The 22,299-nt window shown below is 35.2% G+C and overlaps 2 protein-coding genes across 2 annotated transcripts; both read left to right on the top strand.

Annotated features, from left to right (window-relative positions):
- The first annotated feature begins 1,487 nt into the window (after nucleotides 1-1,487).
- Nucleotides 1,488-11,478, top strand: LOC104084840 (mannosyl-oligosaccharide 1,2-alpha-mannosidase MNS1-like). The gene is made up of 15 exons (XM_009588805.4): nucleotides 1,488-1,614; nucleotides 1,803-1,984; nucleotides 3,077-3,124; nucleotides 3,748-3,942; nucleotides 5,603-5,715; nucleotides 6,545-6,610; nucleotides 6,738-6,909; nucleotides 7,644-7,733; nucleotides 7,930-8,054; nucleotides 8,201-8,266; nucleotides 9,396-9,504; nucleotides 9,600-9,698; nucleotides 10,125-10,208; nucleotides 10,293-10,463; nucleotides 10,945-11,478. The coding sequence occupies exons 2-15, from the start codon at nucleotides 1,832-1,834 to the stop codon at nucleotides 11,191-11,193; spliced, it is 1,740 nt and encodes a 579-aa protein (XP_009587100.1). The 5' UTR covers nucleotides 1,488-1,614; nucleotides 1,803-1,831; the 3' UTR covers nucleotides 11,194-11,478.
- Nucleotides 11,479-15,526: 4,048 nt separating this feature from the next.
- Nucleotides 15,527-21,253, top strand: LOC104084832 (metal tolerance protein C4). The gene is made up of 13 exons (XM_009588790.4): nucleotides 15,527-16,168; nucleotides 16,258-16,309; nucleotides 16,946-17,078; nucleotides 17,175-17,230; nucleotides 17,578-17,692; nucleotides 17,789-17,846; nucleotides 17,962-18,080; nucleotides 18,156-18,275; nucleotides 19,751-19,852; nucleotides 19,928-20,000; nucleotides 20,079-20,146; nucleotides 20,777-20,837; nucleotides 20,912-21,253. The coding sequence occupies exons 1-13, from the start codon at nucleotides 15,832-15,834 to the stop codon at nucleotides 21,034-21,036; spliced, it is 1,419 nt and encodes a 472-aa protein (XP_009587085.1). The 5' UTR covers nucleotides 15,527-15,831; the 3' UTR covers nucleotides 21,037-21,253.
- The last annotated feature ends 1,046 nt before the right edge of the window (nucleotides 21,254-22,299 follow it).

The raw sequence follows: 22,299 nt of genomic DNA on the forward strand, positions 1-22,299 counted from the left end.
TACGTAGTATAATTTTGTATGAAGATTTCTTGGTTGGAGATCTGTTACATTTGTAGATGTAGAACACCTCCATTTTGGTGAATTTGATCTCAATTTTGGATGGCTTTTCTTGCTGAGGCAAATCACATTTTCCATTCCATTTTTGTGAATTAAAGAGAGGTCTTTGAATATAATTCTTCAACAAGAATGAGATAAGGTGCCCGTGTCTTTAAATATTTGTCACCACCTCCTTAAGCACCTAATTAGATGGCAATTTGCTGCCACAATTCTAGAATCCCACGTGGAAGAGTTGTCCCCTAATGATTATCCAAAATTATACTTAAATAATTAACCACAAACTTTTAATTAATTTTTAATCTCCCACTAAAATCAATAATTACCCGATTATCCACATAATTAGAAATTATCTAATACTACTCACTTTTAATACACTTCATACATCTTACTATCATGGTCATGTGATCAGTTGGCTTTGAACAAGGAGTTTCACTTCCATCCTAGAAGCAAAAAGTTGGGAGTGATCCATGTTTGTTTTGCTGATGATTTGTTGATGTTTTGTAGGGCAAACCTCCCTTCTATTAGGCTGCTTCAACAGGATTTTATGAAGTTCTCAAAGGCCTCGGGACTACAGGCAAATGCAGACAAAAGCTCCATTTACTTTGCTGGCATTTCTGCAAATCTGAAAGAGAACATCTTGCAAGAGCTGGGATATAATGAGGGCACATTGCCATTCAAATATCTTGGTGTGCCACTAGCATCAAGAAAGATACCAATTAACCAATGCTGGCCACTGGTAGAAAAGATAACAACCAATTGTCTCAGTTGTCTTTGGGATGATGGTATATCTTATATGGCGAGATAGAAACAAGATCAAATTTCAGAGTGGCAGCTCGTCCCCGGATATAATGTGTAGAGAAATTGCAATCCATATACACATCAGAGGCAACTCATATGTCAGCTGACAGAAGCATTTGGAGGCATTGAACTGGATTCCATAGACACGTTTAGCTTATATCATCTGTCAAATGTAATGTCCATTTTGTCTATGTTGCAGATTATATAGGCATTAGGATGTGTATAAGTTATAGTTGTCATCAAAACCTTATATAGGTTATAATAGAGTAATTAGTTGTCAAGCAAAGTAAAGGAATTGGTCAGAAGTTCATGTTTTGTATTGAACTTTTTTGGTTAAATAGAATGTTAATTTTACCAACAAAAAAAATATTAGTCTAAAAATGCCTACTAGCAAAAACGGATTTAGGATTTAAAATTTATGTATTCCTACAATAATTTTAATTTAATATGTAATAATAACCAGACCAACCATCCAAACTAAATATTTTTATATATTTGATAGATTTATTAATATAAATATTTACTTAAGCGAAAATTATTAAATTCACGTGAACTCGTAACTTAATATTATAGATGGACCTCGGCTACTCATTCCAAACTAACTCGTTGGCTTGGTATTCTTAGATAGCACGACGGTATGTCTTGCTCTACATCAATTAACACCAACTAAAGAAACATTAAGCACCAACTATTTTAGCAGGGTGTTCTCGTTCCAACCGAAGTACACTGCAGCTCCAACCTACGCCCTAACGGCTATTGGTCTGAACTGTTTCTTGTTTTAAATAATTATACTTATTTAATTTTCACTATCCTTTAAATCCTTTCCCCTTTGTCTAACGTACCAGTCCTGACCTCGATTGATCTTTCACTTGATTTCGCTGATAAACAAAAACGATATAGAAGTTAACAAAAGGTTCTTCTTCGCCCCTCTCCTTTCTTTATCGCAGCTGTATAGTATAGACATAAAGAGAAGTAAATGGGGAAGAGTAGATCGTCCACCAATAGGTGGAGGTACATCAATCCATCTTACTATTTGAAACGCCCCAAGCGTCTCGCATTGCTTTTCATTGTTTTCGTATTCGGTACATTCTTCTTTTGGGATCGACAAACGTTAGTCCGAGACCACCAGGTACTTTTTGTTTTTTCCTACTCCATTATCAACTCCCTTTTATTTGAAATTATCACTCTTAACTCCCGTAATTTGACTAATTGATTCTGCCATTTATAGTTTGCGTTTTAATTATGAGGAAGTTTGTTGCTTTTGTACAACAATAACACTCTCTATGTTTTCCTGGAGAATCTATGTGTTCCAATTGTAGAATTGAGAGCCCCATTTGACGTACCAGGCTTGTATGTTGTATCTGTATTAGTAGAGTCTTCATTAAATTGATAGACTATATTTTGGAAGATTCAAGGTAGTTCATTTTCTTACTGGATTTATCATCTGTGTTGGTGTCGTAGGTCGTGTATAGAATGAGTTGAAGTAGACCTTACAAAATATATTTAGCAAGTGTCTTCTCCTATCAAAGAGTTAACTATCAACAGCAACACTGTGCATGGGGATTAAGGAGTTCTCAGTGAGATTTGATTTTTGATTATGTAGACTGATTTATAGAGGCATTCATTTCAGAGATCTTCTAGTTGCTGCAGGACAATATTTTTGAGGTTCTTATTGATAATTGAAACTTAAGTTGGTTTACGGTGGTAATAGCACCCTTGATAAGGATAAATTGTTTACCAAGGAGCAACAAAAACAACTACGCCTTAGTCCCAAACTAATTCAGAACTTCTGAAGAAGTGTGGCTACTGGGATTCGTGCCCAGGTCTTTACGGCCAGAACTTGGAATTCTACTATACTAGACCCACGTTGAAAATAGAGATGCAACAAGAAGACTTTCTAGGGGTCATGAAACCTAGTACAGCCCTTGTCCAATCCTAATACTCTAATGCTTTCTATTTATTGGTTGCAAGCACCCTGGGATATTTGGTTTTCTAGCTAGTAGTACCAAAGTTCTAGTGATGTTTGATGCTTATTGCCCTTCAGTTTATATAGAATATTTTTCTTCTGTTTCATGGGATCTTCTTGTGATGTAGAAGTTTATTTATATATATACTTCATAAGCAAGCTAGTTGTTTCTTAGATGCATTTGTTATTTCGACATTTTTGAAATTTTGAATTCAGTTTGTCTTGCAATTTGTCAATGAACTTGTGATTTTGCAGGAAGAGATCTCTAAGTTGCATGAAGAAGTGATACGGTTGCAAAATCTGGTAAGCAGTTTCTGCTTTTCTTTTCAAAATCTGAACTGGTATGTTTAATTTTCACCTCTTCTGTAAATCTTGGCTTGTGGGGAAAATCTTTATACTAGAGCTTCTTATAATTTTGCTGGTAAGTAGCCCTTTCTCCTCCTTCCAACTGAATGAAAAAGATTGTTTCACTGTTTAGAATTGAAAAGCTGATAAAGTTACAATTCTTGCAATTCGGTTCAACCATCTTTTATGTTGTAGTAAAAATACTTATGCCTATGGGGGAGAGGTATTTGAGGACAGCAATGATGAAGATAGTGGTGGTGCGGGATATAGGTTTGGCAACAGTGGTGGTGGATGTGGGGGTGGGGGTGGGGGTGGGGGGAGGTGGAAGGAATAGATGGGCCCCATCTGTGTTCTGGCAGGTTTAGGCTGCTGCAATTGATGTTATTGTTAGGGCTTGCTAGGTCTTTTTTGTAAAAGAACATATAACGAACATCACTTGTTTGGGCAAAGTCCATCTAGTTTTCTATTGTTTATTCTGATCGCTTTCAAAATTCTTGGGGTTTTAAATATTTCGTTCTGTTTTCTTCATCATGATTTAATTGTTCGCTTTGTTTCCATTTATGGTCTTGTTTGCACTGTAGCTGGAAGAGTTGAAGAATGGTCGAGGTGTATCGGGTGAAAAGGTGAATTTTAGTCGCACTGGTGGTGATGTGCTGAAGAAAAAGGATTTCGCTGAAGACCCCATTGATGCTCAGCGAAGAGAAAAAGTGAAAGATGCTATGCTTCACGCCTGGAGTTCATATGAAAAATATGCCTGGGGCCACGATGAACTTCAGGTCTGGTTGTTGCTACTAATAAGTCTCCTTTGTGCCATTATGTTTAGTCACTTAGCAGTCAGATCTTTGGTGGAGGCATTTCAGTTGGCCATTAAATGCTTTACCCTGTTGATTGATTTCTTATAATTTCTTTCTCTACTTGGAGTGATTGTGAACAATTTGTATGCCTTATCTTTAAGCTGATCATTTAAATGCAAGTCTTCATATTTTCGTCATCCCTAATATTTGTCGGGAAGATGTTGGATCAAGAGCTTCATCCCAGTCGTACAATTATTTACATTCTGAAATGTAATTTCATCCTTGTTGGTGTATGTTTTAGGTTTATTTGGCTACAAGTTGAAGAATAAAGGTATACCTACATAGGTATTGATCTTATGTAGTTAGTTCTTTCCTTTGTACAACATAATATCTTGTACTCAAGGGTTTCTAAGATAAAAAGGATTTACCTCAAAATTTAAATATGTGAAAGGGTGAAGTCTCAATTAATTAATACTCCCACTTTATATTTTTGTTTCAAGTACTCTCACTTGACACTATTGGTGAAATTATGGCCATTCCAAAGTGACTAACTTCTAGCTAGAAACCTTTGCCTTTTCTTTTACCTTTTAATTTTAATTCTGTCCTTTTGCTATTGATCTAATGGAAAAATCATAGCTTTTTACTTTGTAGTATCTCATTTACCCTTATTTCCACTCTTTAAGTAAACATGAAGAAGTTATATATTATTATTTTTCATCCCAAGAATCCTTTCATGTCGAAGTACGGTTTAGAACACTAGGAGTTGTCGAGATTTGGGAAGATTATTCATACAATTAGATTCTCAAGAAGTTTATCAAGAATTTTGAGTATCCTGGTAATGAAGATAATGCTATCATCTTTTAAGCTCTTTCTATGTTAAAGCTTTGAGAGAGGAGCATTAGTGCAATCAAAAGTGAAAACTTCAATCTTCTGCATTTTCAATAACTTCTCTGTGGAAAGTTTTTATTTGAGCAGGGTAACAGGTATTTTATTAACAAAAAATAGTCCTTAGCACAAACAAAGTTACAGGACCCCAAAAGAAAAAAGAAACAAAAAGATAGTCATGTGCTAGTTACAAAGATCTCAAGATGTCAACTACCTAATCTACATCTTCTACAAGATTAAACAATCATTTACGGAGAAAGTAAATAAGCACTGTAATAAGTATTTTGTTGCACGTGATATTTCTTGTTCTTCTTAAAAAGTCTGTCTGTGAGGTAAAAACTTGTGGAAGTTTGTTTATGATTATGGTATTTAGGCTTTGCTTCCGAGTATAATAGCTTTATGTTGAACAAATCTTATTCTTGATGGAATTACTAGCTTCATATACGATTTATTCGACTCTCCACTTCCCTATTTCTTTTTCTTTCTTTGACTGAACACGTGATTTAAGAACAAATTTACCCAGAAGCTTATACGTTTTAGCAAAATATTCCTAGATAGAATCTATATGGAATTGGTATTAGTTCTCAATGACCTTTTTTGTGATGACTATAATTTTATGACAATCAGAAAGGAAATGAAAATTTGTGATACTTTTCGAACTGTTTCTGCTATGTGCTTGTGGAACTTTATACTATATCCTCTATTGGACATGTGCCTGCAGTGATTTGATTGTTGTGATAAACCTTTGTAATGCCAGCCACAAACAAAGAAGGGTGTTGACAGTTTTGGTGGTCTTGGGGCCACATTAATAGATTCTCTTGACACACTATATATCATGGGCCTGGATGAGCAGTTTCAGAGAGCTAGAGAGTGAGTTCATTATTTTTTTGCCCCTAAAAGCCCCGAATTATCTTTCTTATTCTAATTCAGGAATTAGTTGTATTATAACTTAAAATTTTGTGATTGCTCTTGATTGTACCTTTTCTCTTTCTTTCTAGATTGGGAGCTTTATTTATGTGAAAACCAGCTTTGTATATGTGGATACATTATCTTCTACTTTATCTTATTTGACGGTGATCTCTCCTCTGCACATAATAATACCCATGGTTGTCTTTGGCAATATTACTTATGGTCCTAGTTTTGTTGTAAAGAAGAAAATGAATTGTTAAAAATTATTTAAATATGACCGGGAATCACCAGAATCAAGTAATTGGTGTATGCGATAATGTTAAAATGCATCTTGAGTTGGTAAAACATTTTATACTTGTTGTCATCTCTCTGATTAAAGTATGCAGTTCTCCTAACTGCCTCCTCCTCAACAGCCAGAGTCCCCAAAGTCCTCACCCAGTGAGAGACTGCTTAGAGTTCTGTGTTTCCTTGGATTGTGGATTTGATGTCTGGCATCTTGACTTTCCAAAATAATTGAAGTGTCAATTTCATTATATCCCTTTTACTTCTGGGTTTTAGGGTTATGTATTAGGTGTACTTTCTATTCTCTGTGACATCTTGACTTTCCAAAGTAATTGAAGTGTCAATTTCATTATATCCCTTTTACTTCTGGGTTTTAGGGTTATGTATTAGGTGTACTTTCTATTCTCTGTGAAACAATATTGCCAAGTGATAGACATTTGTAACTTTATATATTTTCGTGCTTCAGTTAGGAGTTCTTTGCTTGTGGCTAACAAGTTATTGATGGCAGGTGGGTTGCAAGCTCATTGGATTTCAACAAGAATTATGATGCCAGTGTTTTTGAGACAACCATAAGGTTTCTTTATAAGGTTTAATATGCTTTTGTAATGAGTTTACTTGGATTCCTGATACCTTTTATCAGCTTTGACGATTTGTTTCTATGTTTTTTGGTTTCAATGATTCTTTATGTAATTCAACAACAGAGTTGTTGGTGGACTTCTTAGTGCGTATGATCTCTCTGGTGATAAGCTTTTCCTTGATAAGGCTAAAGATATTGCTGACAGACTGTTGCCTGCATGGAATACACCATCTGGCATCCCTTACAACATTATCAACTTGTCACATGGAAATCCGCATAATCCTGGGTGGACAGGGGTAATTTTGAACTCTACCAAATTCAAGTTGATTTCCGCTGTAGTATTACTCATGTATCTCATGCTGAAAAGGATATAAGGCATTATTCTAAATTTTATTTGACGAGTCATTTGACGCTTTATCTTGCATCATTAGGAGAGGAGCATCTAAAAGGGGAACTGCATGAATGAAGAATCGTACGTTATTAAATGCTCTAATTTTCTTATAATATACTTAAAGGATCTTATGATCCAATCCTTGTTTTCTCTCTTTCTCGCATCTCCTCCAGGCGTTCTCCCAACTGACTCCAGCTTGCTGGGAGAAACATGTCTGTTGCAACTTAGCAATTGCAGTTCTCTAGGAAACTGTCCCACATACTCTCAACTTGTTTGTGCAGCCAGCCATCTTGTGATGATGTCCTTTTTCTGAAATTTTCTCCTGTGGGAATCCAACTCTCTTCTTTGCTTTTTATTTCTTTTCTTTTGGGCATATTAGGGAGCTGCAGGGCCGTGAGGCTGCTGTGCAGCCACTGGGATATATGGTTTTTTACTTGTTCTTTTCCTCTTAAACACTTGGACAGAATCCTTTTTTGCACACGGATGACTATCTTTTGAAATCTGAATATTTCTGTCTCATGGCATGTGATATATAATGCTTAAATTTTCTATGCACGAACACATTGAACACATATATGTAATTACATCGCTGTAGTTCTAGTGTACATTTGGTGAAATTATTGTGCTCCCTGCTCTCAGGGTAATAGTATCCTGGCAGATTCTGCCTCTGAGCAGCTTGAATTTATTGCTCTTTCGCAAAGGACAGGAGACTCAAAGTATCAACAGAAGGTATGTGCCAATAGAATTTCTCTAAAAATATAACTTCTTTTGATAGCTACTAGTTAATAAAACTACAATTCCAAAATTGGCATGGTAGACAATTGATTAAGCTACACATACTTGAAATGATGTTCTGCTAGTGACCGAATGGCATACTTGAAACGATGTTCTGCTAGTGACCGAATGGCATATGTTCCTATTTCAGGTGGAGAGTGTTATCGTAGAACTTAATAGAACTTTTCCAGTTGATGGTTTGCTTCCAATACACATTAATCCCGAGAGAGGGACAACGTCATACTCCACTATAACATTTGGGGCCATGGGGGACAGGTAGCGTTCATTTATCTTTCTCCATATGACAGATCTGATAATGTGAACCTGAAGAAGACTGGTATCACCATATCTGTCTGTTCACTGGCATTTAGTTTTCCTTTGTTTCTTTTGTACATTTAGATAGTAAAACTATGTCGTTTCAGCTTTTATGAATATTTACTCAAGGTCTGGATACAAGGAAACAAAACAGCTGCTGTGGGACACTACAGGTAAGAAGCTTAAGTTGAAATTTTCTTTATTGTTTTTACTTTTCATTTTTCCTATTAAAAACTTCAAGTGGTTTCCTGTATTTGACATGATGGATTGCAGTTCTGATGGATCCGTTACTGTAAAGTGTATAAACTAATGCTAGAATACTTTGTCGGACCTGAATTCAAGTCTTTGTCATGCATCACGGCCTAACACAAAGAAATATTGTTAAATGTTTACATGTGTAGAGCATTACCAAGAAACCCAAGCAGAGGAAACACATGAATTTAGACAGAACATGAAAGGAAAAAGGACCCTTAAGGAGAAACAATGACAACTTGCTGAGGAGTTGATGTAATCTAAATACATAAAAGTAGACCTGAATAATTAGAGCTGTTGCTATTATTATGTCATTCGATGTACATATAAATATCGAAGTAATGGAGATTAAATTTACTGCTACTTTTTTCATTAAAAAAAAAGAAATTTACTGCTATTTTTTATATCATTCTGATAAATACATAATATCAAACCTGAGCTGCATGGGGAGCTTTAATGAAAGCATTATTATCTAGTCCATCATTTTTTCCTAAAAATGCAAAACTTAAAATCTTGATTAACATGTAACTATAGTACTCTTTGTGTGTTGCATTCTTGCACTCTTGTTACATCTTCCAAGCATCACTTTAACATGTCTCTAAATATTCAGATACAGCAATCCTAAGTTTCAAAAACTTTGTTTTCTAACATTTTTGCTAGTCAAACTAGATTAGTCAGAACGATCAAAATTTAGTGCAGGAAGTCCTTATGGACTATCTTGATTAGCAGCTGTAAGCTCAGTTCTGCAGAAACTAATTTCAAGACCAAAGAACTGGGGGTTTATGGGCAGTGTCTTTCCTTTGAGAAATGCAAAGCGAGCTCCTTATACTTTACTGCTCTGAAGTGCAGGAAGATGAAATTGGTTATTGTTTGAAATCTTTGTGTAATAATTGCTTAGTTAGAAGCAAAAGGATCAGAAATGTGGACCAGGTCAAAGTATGTCAATGCATATTTCTTTCCTGAGATTTTAAATGTGTATGATGTTCTTTTGCAAATTCTTGCAATCTTAAATGTATTACCTACAGTTATTCAATTTAATTTCCCAAACAGAAAAATGTGGGAGACATCAATGAAAGGCCTTTTAAGCTTGGTGCGGAGGACTACCCCATCATCTTTTGCTTATATTGGTGAGAAGATCGGAAGTTCTTTAAATGACAAGGTGATGTATAAGGATCAAATTGGTAGCTGGGAGTTGTGGTGATGTGTGTTATTCTTATATCCTGTTTAATCTACCCTTTATTGAATTCTATACAGATGGATGAACTTGCATGCTTCGCTCCAGGAATGTTAGCTTTAGGGTCGTCTGGTTATGGTCCTGACGAGTCTCAGAAGTTCTTATCACTCGCAGAAGAGGTAAATTTGAACTTGTAGAGCACTAAACTATGGTTTGACTTAAGTTCTTATTTGACCACCTGTCTCTGATGGAGAAGTTTTGCATCAACTTTGAGCATGAGGTTGTTTAGGTTACATTGGACATTGTTCTGCCTACTCCAGATGATTGCTTGGTTTGCTTTTATTTATTTGGTGGGGTTACAGGGTGAAGCATGAAGCAACCTATGCCATGAAATAACCTATGAAATAACATGTAGGTCTTGAATGTTGGCTACAGTCCAGATTTTATCGTTCGACCTTCTAACTTTCTCTTTCAGATAAAAGGGAAAGAAGGCACAGAGGATCAGTGGGCATAATCTATTTCATATTGACTACTTCTGTTATTGCTCGTTAGACAGGAAGCTTGAGTATTGCTATTTTACTGGATATATTGACCTCTTCTTGCAGCTTGCTTGGACTTGCTATAACTTCTACCAGTCAACACCTTCAAAATTGGCAGGAGAAAACTATTTCTTTAATGATGATGGGCAGGTTGATTTTACCAATTATTTTATTGGTACATATTTGTTATAGTTGTTTGCTTATGCTGATGAAGTATTTGTGATTGTTTTTCAGGATATGACCGTGGGCACATCGTGGAACATACTAAGGCCAGAAACGGTTGAGTCTCTGTTTTACCTCTGGCGTTTAACTGGAAACAAGACATACCAAGAGTGGGGTTGGAACATATTTCAAGCATTTGAAAAGAACTCGAGAATAGAGTCTGGATATGTTGGACTTAAAGATGTAAGTACAAACTCAGACTCCTAACTCTAGTTGGTGATTTTGTTAAAGATTAATTCATGTGAAAGAATCTGAGCATCCAACCCAAAACTTTAAGGCAATGGGTGGAGTGATCCAGGACATTACCCTTAGGGGCTGTTTGGTTCAAAACCAGGATATATCCCATAATCCTGGGATTAGAACCGGGACTATAACCTTGATAACTTATCCCACCTTCTATATGGGAAAAGGATGTGAGTTATACCAAGATTTTGGTATAACAAGAATATCAGGTTTAGCTAATACCTCCAACCAACACGGGATAAGTTTTAATCACAAAATTTATACCGGGTTTAATCACAAAATTTATACCGGGATAACCAAACGAGCCCTTATATAACGGATGAAAAACAAGTGTATTCTTTGACATCCTCCCGTACGTGTAACCTGATTCTCGAGATGTTTTGGACATCTATTGTTAACGTGTTGTTGGTGTTTGTCCCAGGTTAATACCGGTGTGCAAGACAATATGATGCAAAGCTTTTTCCTTGCGGAGACTCTTAAATATCTCTACCTTCTTTTCTCACCCTCTTCAATCATTCCACTAGATGAGTGGGTCTTCAACACAGAGGCCCACCCCATAAAAATTGTTAGCCGGAATGATCCAGCAGTCAGTTCTGGAAGGTCAGTTGGACAAACAAAATCATATAGGCGGCCACGGACCAGGAGAGAAGGCCGATTTGGTAATAAGTAGCTTCACAGGTCATCATTAGTTTAGTTGTTGATTCAGAAGGCCGATTTGGGATTTGGGATTCAAGTGCAATTTAGCTTGGCACTTCTTAACCAGATTGTAGCATAGTTATTTAGTTTCTTTTTTCTACGCTAACTTAATACTAGCGACTGTATTCTAGTACAGGGCATTTGGTTGCGGGTAGCTCTATATTTTTTGGGGCTGGACGAGTATATGTATATCATACCTTTTTATTTTGTGTTTTTTAAATAATAAATATAGTAGGTAAATTCTATGCGAAAAAGTAAATGTACGTCGGTGAACTTCAAAGGTTTTCTAAAGGAAAAAAAAAAAAGTAGCAGCAAAGCTAAAGCAAATACTAACAATTAAGTCATGGTTTTTGTTCTCAAACACGACCACCTTCGTACAACCCTCTTTTTTACCCTTTTTGAAATTATAGTTTGGCCCAAGATGTTCTATTTTGGCTGAAAATATCTTTTTATTCAAATTTACTCAGTTTTACTGTTTTAATTTCGGAAAAGTGCCTAAACTATTAATGATATGGCGGTTTTTAAATTTTAACTAGGCCAAGTGGCAATCTTGGGCTGAAGAAAAAAAAAAGGGTCTTATTTCGACTCATTTGATTCGACCCTAGGTTTTCTTACCTGGGTCACAAAATTACACTAACCCATCCTTTTAGCTTATGATTTTCTTTGGGGTGCAGGAAACAATAAATAGTGGTATTACTAAATCTTAAACTTATAATTTAAAATGGTCACATCAGACACTACAATACCCAACCTCCATTGATATCCCGAACACAATTCTTTCCTTCTAATGAATGACACGGAAAAAAGTTCAAAAACTCATTAAAAATTGTGTTTAGAACACACCGTGATGTATTTCATTAAGTTAATTATGAGAATAATGAGCTATAGTAATTAGTAATAGAAACACACAAAATCATTTCTTACTCTTCTTATTATCTTTTCCATTGCAAAACAGAGACCCAAATCCAAACGGGACATTTTTAGAATTGGACTAATCCAAATAACATTACCATAATTAGGCCCTGGTCCATAATTCTTTCTCAATGGTGGCTTTTGCGATGTGTAAAAACTAGCTGCTGCTGATGAATTCTTCATTTGCTTCCATTGGACACTACTCTGTTTATGTACTGATTGCTTTGAATTAGGCACTGAACCAGTAGAATTGTTGTGGGATAATAAGAGTGATGACCAAAATGAGCTTTCTTGTGTGTATTAACACAATGAACACTACTGCTTCTCTAGATACCCAAAAGGAATTAGAATTAGACTGATTCTTTTGCTGCTGCTCTCATTTGGTCTCTTACATTAAAATTTCATTTTCTAATGAGGAAAGAAAACCTGGGGTCAGATGGATTAATGTAATTTTTTGACACAGACAAGAAAACTTAGGGTTGGATAAGGTAAATGGGTCGAAATAAGACCTATTTTTTCCTTGTTGGAGTTTTTACAGCTTGATTATTTTTTAACTATTATTTAAAAAATAACATCATTTATTGTTTATTTCATAAAGTATAATTTTTTTTATTATTAGCATATTATAAAAATTAAGCTCAACATTTAATAAGTTAACTGACTCACTAATCACAGGAATTACTTTTTTCGTTCATCTCCATTCTCCCTTTTCAACATTCATCTTTTTCACTCCATTTTTTAAAATCTGATGCATATGTGTGCCACCTAAATTCAAGATGTATGAATTTATACGTATTTTATACTTTGTATATCAAATATCACTTTAATTCAAAATATATTTTTATGTATATAATTTTTGTATATTTATTTGTGAAGTGCCATCTTATTATAAGATGTATTTTTAATGTATATTTCAAATATATTTTATACGTCAAGTGCCATTTTAATTCTGGATGTATTTTTTATGTATATTTATATGCCATCTTAATTAAATTTAAGATATATTTTTTTATGTATATTTCACATGTCTAAGTGTCATCTTAATTAAAGATGTATTTTTATGTATTTTATATGTGTTAATTCAATGTATATTTTTTTTTATATATGTTTTGTATGTATTAACATATATTATTATCGAAGTAAGATCTTTATGTTAAGAAAGGAAGAAAGAAAGAAGAGAAAAACATAATAAAGATAATTAAAAAGAAAACGAATGGAACAAATTTAGAAAATATATTGGCTTCGACAGAAAACAAATTTAAGAAGATGAAGAAAAAGAAGGAAAACTAATAGATAAAGAGAAAAAAGGCATGATTTTTGTACAAAGAATTATTGACTTTCCATTCAAATTTCTTATGTTTAGGGATTAATAATTAATATTCCTATTTTAATGGAATTGTGTGCTACAAGTATAAATATTTTTCTGTCACAACTGTAATATTGGGTTTTATGCTAAGAATTTATTATATTTCTTTTAAACTGTGACAGTTATGTAAAGTTCCCCTTTTTGTTGGGATTTGGCATGGCATGACAACTAGGTCCAACAATTGGCATAAAAAATTCAACGTTTTAGGATTTGGCATATGGTAGCCTAAAATTATTCCCTCTCTTCTAATGGCTCAACCACCATCCTAAAAATAAGCCCCATCAAAATTATTTTCCTTAAAAATAGAAAAATATATTTAAAACCCTCTCTCTCTTGTCTCATAGCAACCATCATCTTATAAATTAGGTTCCATTTCCTTCAGTAGTAACCGAAAAAACTCCCAAATATTTTTTAATTATTTTTTAAGTTTTTTATCTATATATCCAAATATATATATATATATATAACCCAATAATAATTATATTATTTGTATATCACAGTGTATAACATAATAATAATGGGTATATCAAAAAGTATATTACAATTTTATTTTCCTTCTTTGTATAACACATTTTCGATTGAAAACTCAAGTTCAAGACGACCCCACATGTGTATCCCGTGTATATATCTATATACATCAGTGATATCTCATGTATGTCATGTGTATATCCATAAAAATTTGTGTTATATTTATGGTATACAATATGATATACAAGGGCGTTAATAAATAAATTGTATTGTATACACGATATACAAAGTGATATACACAGATGTCCTTAAAAACCTATGAACACGATATACAAAGTGATATACACAGATGTCCTTAAAAACCTATGTGTGATATACACTGATGTACACGATATACAACATGATATATACATGTCGCAGTTGGATTTTAGGTCTGATGTTTTACGTGAAACCAGTCTAAATTACTTCTAATCTTGCTCAAATTTTGCATATAGCCTCGTTTAGGTATTTTCAACCAATTTCAATCACACCCATTCATTCAATCCAACAAAGAAAAAGAAGAGAGAAGAAAAACAAAGTTGAAATGTATTTTTTTTTCCTCTTAGTTTTTGCTTCTGATTTTCTCTGATGTGAGATCAACCTTACCTTTTCATTTCACTGTTTTTTTTTTTGCATAATTTGCATGAATTTTTTGCTAAATTATGAGAGCGAAAGAGAAGAGATAGAAGAAGAAATACAAGGAGAGAAAGGGGGAGGGAAGCAATGAACAATAAGAGAAATGAGCGGCGAAGGAGGGGAGAGCAGACGGTTTGGGGCCAATTGTTTGAGAGAGAATATATAAGAGAGTAGTTTTTTTAGGATTTGGCTATATAATGCCAATTGTGTGGGGTTATCTTTGCCAGACCTAATATAAGACTCAAAATTGTCAATTCCTGTCATGTGTTGTCACATTATGCCATTTTCTCTTTTTTGTTTCAGCCCGAGATAACCGTCACATCATTAAATTGTAGGCCCATAGGATCTGCCATTAGACACGATGGTAATTTTATTAATAGAATTACTGTCATGTGCTTTTTTGAACGGATAGATGGACGGGGGGTATTTGCAAACCATTTAGTAAACGGTAGGGGTAGTTTAGACCCTTTTCCGTTTTAATTTTAACCTTATATGAACCTCAAAAAGCATTGGGATTTTAATGATTATTTTTTCGAAAAGACAAGCAAACCGTAATTCTGAGGTCGTTTGGTAGGTTGTACGAGAAGAGTATTGAATATGGTATATTAGTAAAATTGAGATTTGTTATGTTGAGATTAGTTCTTGTCGACTGTTTAGTTTGGTGTATTAAAGGTTTTGAAAGGAAAGTTTATCTTTATATATGCTTATCCATATATTAAAAATTATAATATTACTAATACTATAGGTTGCTATATATAAAAATAATATTAAATAAGGTATATAATTAGTACAAGTATAATAAAAAATTAAATAATATTAAAATTAATATATGTATTATTTTTCCTAATATATTCTGCCAAAGTGTTATCTAACCAAAGGCAAACATAACAGGTGCTGGAGGCTGTTGCGCGAGTCCTCAGTTAATTGACGGCAGAGGCCCAACATAATGTTCACAAAAGTTTGACGGGACGACGCATTTGGGGAATATGCTCCTTTTGCGGTTTTGCCTATGGAGAATTTCTTGCTTGAGAGGACTTTCCGATTCTCAACTCCCTCTCCATTTCCATTTGCAACTTCATTTCTGTAAGCAATGAGCTTGAATAGAGCTCCTCAAATATAGAACCCTAAACCCACCTTTAGGGGAAGTGCCAACTATTTTTAGATTACATCAGTCTTCTTTTTCACGCATTGATGCCTACCCCTCGTGTTCTCTCTGCTCTTCGCCGCTTTCGCCATACCTATCAAGGCTCCCATTCCGGTTCTCTATCTGCAGCGCTCTCACCTTTACAAAAGAAATTTGATTTTGATAATTTTCACTTTTGCCCATCTAAACTCCAAGAAGAAGAAACTGAACATCATTTCGATGCTTACCATAAATTTCATTGCAATCCGAGCTCCCAGATCAGTGGAGGAATTCCGTCACCGTCTTCATTTGCATTGCGCAGTATATTCTCGGTTAATTCCTCACGAAATGTAGTCTTATTGTCTTCAATTTCCAGAAGAAATAGTCATCTGTTCTTCAGCCGGGGTGAGCAAAATATTAGTCTCTATATTTAAATAGAGTTGTTCACTTTGTGTAGTTTTAGGATTATGTTTAACAGAATTGCTCTTTTGCAGGTTTGATTTCCAGAGCTAAGAAGATAAGGACGATTGAGGTGGATGATCATGGGTAACGTGTGTTGTTCTCCTCATATATGATGCTCTTCTATTTTCTTTTAAGGCACAACAATTGCATAAATGGCCTTACTGGTTTCTAGAATCTGCAAATTTAACCTTATTGTGCTGTTAGGCGCATAACTAATCCCTCATATATGTTTGGCGAGTTATTTTCTGATCCATTTGTTAGTCCCTCGTGTGTCCGACCAATAATGACGTCCTTTTGCTTACATCCGGTAAAAGGACATGTCTGTAATTTGAGATCCTAGAGGGGTTGAAACTTTGAAGTTAAACTGCCACAAATCAGATGGCATTCCAGAAACTTTGAAGTTAAACTTGAAGGTGGGAGTAAGTGATAATTCCAGAATCAATCAGATGGCATTCAATAACATTAAGTGGATGTCTCCATTCTGCTTAATTTGGACTCCATTTGGTCGGACATAGAAGTGTTTCTTATTGCATAGTGGAAAATGACTTCAGTCTCAAAGTTATTTGTAGTTTCTCTGGATTAAAATGCATACATCAAAACCTTCTCTTTTACAATCGTGACAACCTACCATCGATCAAAAACAGGAAAATAATTCTCTTTGCTAAAACTATGAATCTCTATGCTATGTCACCTTAATTTCTTCTTTTTCTGTTGCCGTAGCCAGCGAGCAGTCACAACAGCTTTATGGTGCAATTTTCTTGTCTTTTCCCTGAAGTTTGGGGTCTGGTTTGTCAGTTCCAGCCATGTCATGTTGGCTGAAGTTGTACATTCAGTTGCAGACTTTGCAAATCAGGTATTGCACATCTTTTAAACTAACACGGCCTGGTATGTGCAAAGTTCCATCTCTAAAACTTCATCAGTCAAACAATGTTGATTGCTCACTTTGTAGGCACTTCTTGCGTATGGTTTAAATAGCTCCAGACGTGCACCAGATGCTATCCACCCGTAAGTCTCAATACCTTGACATTGCAGGCACCATTTTTTTTTATTTATAAATTTAAATTTCTCTTGTATTTAGCACACTTCAAGTTTCCAGTATAGTAGTATTTGCTTGCATTGCAAAATGAACATATTTACCATTTATTTGGTGAATGTGCAACTGTATCATACAAGATATTTGGTTTTCACATATACATGCCTGTGCAAGGCTTAACAACACTATATCAAACACATGATGAATGAAAGATCTTAGACCACCGCTAGAGTGGAATAGTTGCTCTTTTTCTTGTGACATGTGTTTTGGAGCTATAGAGGCTTATGAACTTTTTGAATTCTTATTTTTATCTCTGCAGATACGGCTACTCCAAGGAAAGATTTGTCTGGTCTTTAATATCTGCTGTTGGTATATTTTGTCTTGGTTGTGGTGCTACAATAGTTCATGGAGTTCAAAACTTGTGGACTTCTGAGGTACTTTAATTGAAATACAGTGATCCATCATCTGTTGTTGAATACTGTGCTTTCACATCAACCAGAACTGTATTTCTTTGTATGTATATGTTTCAGCAACCTGCAAATATTGGATATGCAGCACTGGTGATTGGTGGCTCATTCATTATAGAGGGTACAAATTCTTCTCTAATCTCCAATGAATACAAGTAGCTAGAATTTCATTACTGTTATGGTTTTTACCCCTTATCTCCCTCTACATTTCGTTCCTGACCCTGGACTTCTTTTAGGTATTTCTCTCATTGTAGCTATACAAGCTGTCCAAAAAGGAGCTGCCGCAGAAGGAATGACAGTGAGAGATTATATTTGGCGTGGCCATGATCCTACAGCTGTGGCTGTCATGACTGAGGTGACCAACATGTTTTCTTGAGCTCCTACTCATGATCTCTTTGTCAGTGATCTGTAATGTATGTTCAATTTGTAGGATGGTGCTGCAGTTACAGGCCTAGCCATTGCTGCTGCATCACTGGTTGCTGTAAATGCCACTGGAAATCCAATTTATGATCCCATTGGTTCCATTATAGTGGGCAACCTTCTAGGAATGGTATGTGATGCTAAACCTTCTAGGAATGGTATGTGATGCTAAACCTTAAACCTGTGCTGAAGTTCAAGCATTGTAATCTATATGTATTTTCAGTGTGTGTCAGCTATCAGCATATTAAAAAATTAGAGTTCAAAATTGATCTTTTAGTTGAAGTTAGGGATTGTAAATATATCTGTTCTGCATGTGCACAAAGTTGAGAATTTGGTGACAACCTACAGATTGTAGTAAACACTCGTACTTTGGTCCTTCCTATTAGTTATTTTGTGTACAGCAGGAGGTCGAGGTTGATACTGAGCGTTCACAGTGTTGTGACTACTAACATAATGAATTGTATGATACATTACATCAAGTATGATTTATTAGAAACATGGCTGCACTATTAAAGATGTCACAAAAGTTATCACCAATGTTGTGAGTCCAACAATGTCATATGAGAGTGAATATTGGCCTCTTAGAACCACCATATCGGTGAGATGAGTATTATAAACATGCAAATGTTAAGATAGATGTGCTATTATACAAGATTAGATAAGATTTGAAATGATCACATGCGCCAGAAGGTGAAACTAGCATGATTTGAGGGAAAACTGAGAGAAGGTTGCATGACATGGTTTTGTAATGTCGAATGTTGACCTCCAAATGCACCGGTCCATAGGTGTGACAACATGAATTGTGGAGGTATTAAAAAGGACGAGGCAGACTAAAATTGATTTTAGAATAAAGGACGAGGTTAGATCATAGGGAGGGAAGTTGTGTCAAAAAACCTACAATTTCTTAGAACCCATGTGGACTTGGTGAAGAACAAAATATAATTGTAACAAAGTATCCATATAGGAGAAACCAACTGCTTACGATTAAAGTTTATTCGTTGTCGGTACACTTATAGTAGGTCCTGCGTGATGCTGTTTAATGGGAGCCCTTTAGCTTAGTTAGAGATTGTATGATCGTGTAGGGATAAGCTTGATATTTAGTGAATCCGTGGTCTTAGAGAACCTCTACTTTGTCCTAAAAGACAAAAAAAATGAGTATTAGAATGGAATGGATCAAAATGCAGCAGGATAGATATTGATGATTCATATTGCCAATTCTAGCTAGACAGGAATAGAGTGGTTGTTGTTCTTAGCTCTTATATCTTAATTCTAAAGTTAAGACTGGCATCAAAGTAACTTGGGTTGTCGTGAAGTAGCGTATAGGAGATGTTGATTGAGAAAAGTGAAATTTTGAAGACCCATCTCACGGAATGCTTTCCAGTGTTAGAATGATGCACTTTATGTGATCTTGTTGTGATTGTGATTGTTACAGTGACTGATGATATGGGTGGCTAAACTTGGTTGTCAGTAATAATTGTCTGATGTCTTTACGCTTACCACAATTACTTTTTTTGGAGGGGGAGAGGAGAGAGAGCATATTCTTTGCCGTCATCTCAAACTTAAGCTTTGAAAAAGGGGAGGTTTAATATGCAATTTGGAATGCAGGTTGCGATATTTCTGATTCAGAGAAATCGCCATGCTTTGATTGGTAGAGCAATTGATGACAATGACATGGACAGGGTTCTGCAGTTCCTGAAAAATGATCCAGTATGTTGTTGCTGAATCGCTCTTCTCTGCTAACCTGTTTGCCTAACTAAACCATCCAAACTATACTTGCTACAGGTTGTTGATTCCATTTATGATTGCAAAAGTGAGGTGATTGGACCTGGGTTCTTTAGGTTTAAGGCGGAGATAGGTGATGGGATATGGTTCTTCATTTCTATTCTTCAGTTTCTTTAAGGTACCTCTTCTAATATGTTGCTTTATATTGCAGACTTCAATGGCGTAGTGCTGGTTCAAAATTATCTAGAGAGAGCTGGACGTGAAGTGTGGGCTAAGCAGGTTATTAGTTTTCCATGCAAACTTTTTATTCTCCCCCCACACCGCCCCTCATTGGGGGTTTGAGGGGGGGGGGGGGGGCATCCTGTTTTTGCATTTCAATAGCTGACAACATCAATGGGTTGATAGAAGAAGGCACTGAAAATTTAGACTACTTTCTCTCTTCTAAAATAGAAAGATTGAACACTTCTTTACCATGCCCTTGTGATGACACGTCTTCGGCGCTATCTTGTTGTTTCTCAAGATGACTTCTCTTTGGGAAGGTGTAATAAAAATCAACATAAATTCTTAGAATATAATAATATATCTGCTTGGCACATTGTTTTTTTTTTTGCCTTTTGTTGAAGTGATGTAATATCTGCATGGCACATTGTTCTCGCAGTATATTTTTCGAAATGATTTCTTGCTGTAACATTCTTGAAGATCAGTTAGCTCATCTCTATTTGATTTTGCTGAACAATGCTGACATAGTTCTTGAATTGTCATAGCTTCAGCTTAAATTATGAAGACCATAAACATTATTTCACTTTCTTCTTCACCCTTAGGGCCATGCAGTCTGCAAGCATTATATTTTGATAGGTACAAGCATTATTGAAAAATAATAGCCACTTATTTTCTCTTTTTCATATGTAGTTTCGGGAGGCTTCAGAGCAGAAGGATGATGCAGCATTACTGAAACTGATGTCAATCTATGGTATGCATAACTTTGGAGGTATGATTGTGAATTGCGCATATTACATGCTATGAAACTTTTTTGTTTCTTGGCAGGTGAGGAAGTTGTCACAGCACTAGGGAGTGAAGTTGATCGGCTAGAAAAGGAAATCCAGGAAATAGTTCCTGGCATTAGGCATGTGGACATTGAGGCCCATAATCCAATTGGACCATCCCCATGAGTGTATAACTTAATACTGAGCTACGCAATAACTTTATGTTCAAATTATAACAAAATGAGATACAATTGATGAATTATGGGAAGTATCATTTAGCTCGGGATGCTCTCAACTGAGCTTTCAGTGTAGTACTTGTTTGAAGAATTTGTCGTTTCAGTGTAGGAGATAATGATCCTTTGCTCGTCTTTTTTCTTGTGAGTACAAAGGCAGCTTTTATTCATTTCTGGTGATGGTTTTGCAACTCAGTGAGAACCATTCGGACAGATTTCATATCCATTAACCAGCTTAAAGAATGGTTCCTCGCTTAGTACTCTCAAGTCTTATCATGTGATGCATGAACAAGTGATAATTCAAAAAAGAGGAAAAAGAAAAATAGAGGAATGGCTAAGACCGTCCTTGGTTCTTTCCTTTAGGTGTACATAAGCGTTTGAACCTTATTGCAGACAAAAGCCTTGTATTTAAGTGAAGGGTAAAGGAACATGCTCATTATGACCCGAGTATCGACTCGTGGCGCACTAGTACTCAGAGATTTCTTGATCGTCAAAAAATAAAGGTATTTAAGTGAAGGGTAAAGGAACATGCTCATTATGACCCGAGTATCGACTCGTGGCGCACTAGTACTCAGAGATTTCTTGATCGTCAAAAAATAAAGGATGGATGGTTTAGATTTTCAAGGAGCATCCACTAATACAAACAGAAAAGGTGCTGAACCGTTTTATCTTTCACAGACCGTTATAGCGACAAACTTCTTTGAATTTATTTAATTTAACTAGTTTCTGGACATGTGCGTTGCACGTGTATCTCATACTAATTCGTACAAATATTTTAAAATTATTATAATAAGTATGCGATATGTTGCAAAAATTAAAGGGAAAAATGCAAGCTCAAACTAAAGAATGGCGAGCCTATTTGACCGATATTTATTATCATTGCAAAGCAAAAGCATATAGAAAAATTATTGTCGAATGAACTTAGAAAAATAATGTTCAAACGATTTCAATTATGCAATTCTTATAATATATCAAGTATTCAACTTGACAACATATGTTTTTGCATGTCAACAACATATAATTTAAATGTGAAGCCTTCTTTTTAAAAGATTGATGACTTCTCCTTTTTATACCTGCATAAAAATCTAGAAGTTGTTATTGAATAAAAAAATATTTGTAGAAACTATCAAGAAATTCAATCAACCTACGCCTTCCCTAGGATGGCTAGTAAATCATTATGTACACCTACACTTTGTAATAATTAAGTATTTGTACA

The sequence above is a fragment of the Nicotiana tomentosiformis genome, chromosome 6, assembly GCF_000390325.3.
Source record: "Nicotiana tomentosiformis chromosome 6, ASM39032v3, whole genome shotgun sequence".
In the NCBI taxonomy this organism is placed as follows: domain Eukaryota; kingdom Viridiplantae; phylum Streptophyta; class Magnoliopsida; order Solanales; family Solanaceae; genus Nicotiana; species Nicotiana tomentosiformis.

Bases quoted from the DNA above. Each gene is read 5' to 3' on its own strand.
- LOC104084840 (XM_009588805.4), top strand. From the start codon at position 1,832: ATGGGGAAGAGTAGATCGTCCACCAATAGGTGGAGGTACATCAATCCA. The intron at 3,943-5,602 runs GTCTGGTTGTTG...TTGTAATGCCAG, and splicing joins GGGGCCACGATGAACTTCAG to CCACAAACAAAGAAGGGTGT. The intron at 6,910-7,643 runs GTAATTTTGAAC...CCCTGCTCTCAG, and splicing joins ATAATCCTGGGTGGACAGGG to GGTAATAGTATCCTGGCAGA.
- LOC104084832 (XM_009588790.4), top strand. From the start codon at position 15,832: ATGCCTACCCCTCGTGTTCTCTCTGCTCTTCGCCGCTTTCGCCATACC. The intron at 16,169-16,257 runs GTGAGCAAAATA...GCTCTTTTGCAG, and splicing joins TCATCTGTTCTTCAGCCGGG to GTTTGATTTCCAGAGCTAAG. The intron at 16,310-16,945 runs GTAACGTGTGTT...CTGTTGCCGTAG, and splicing joins ATTGAGGTGGATGATCATGG to CCAGCGAGCAGTCACAACAG.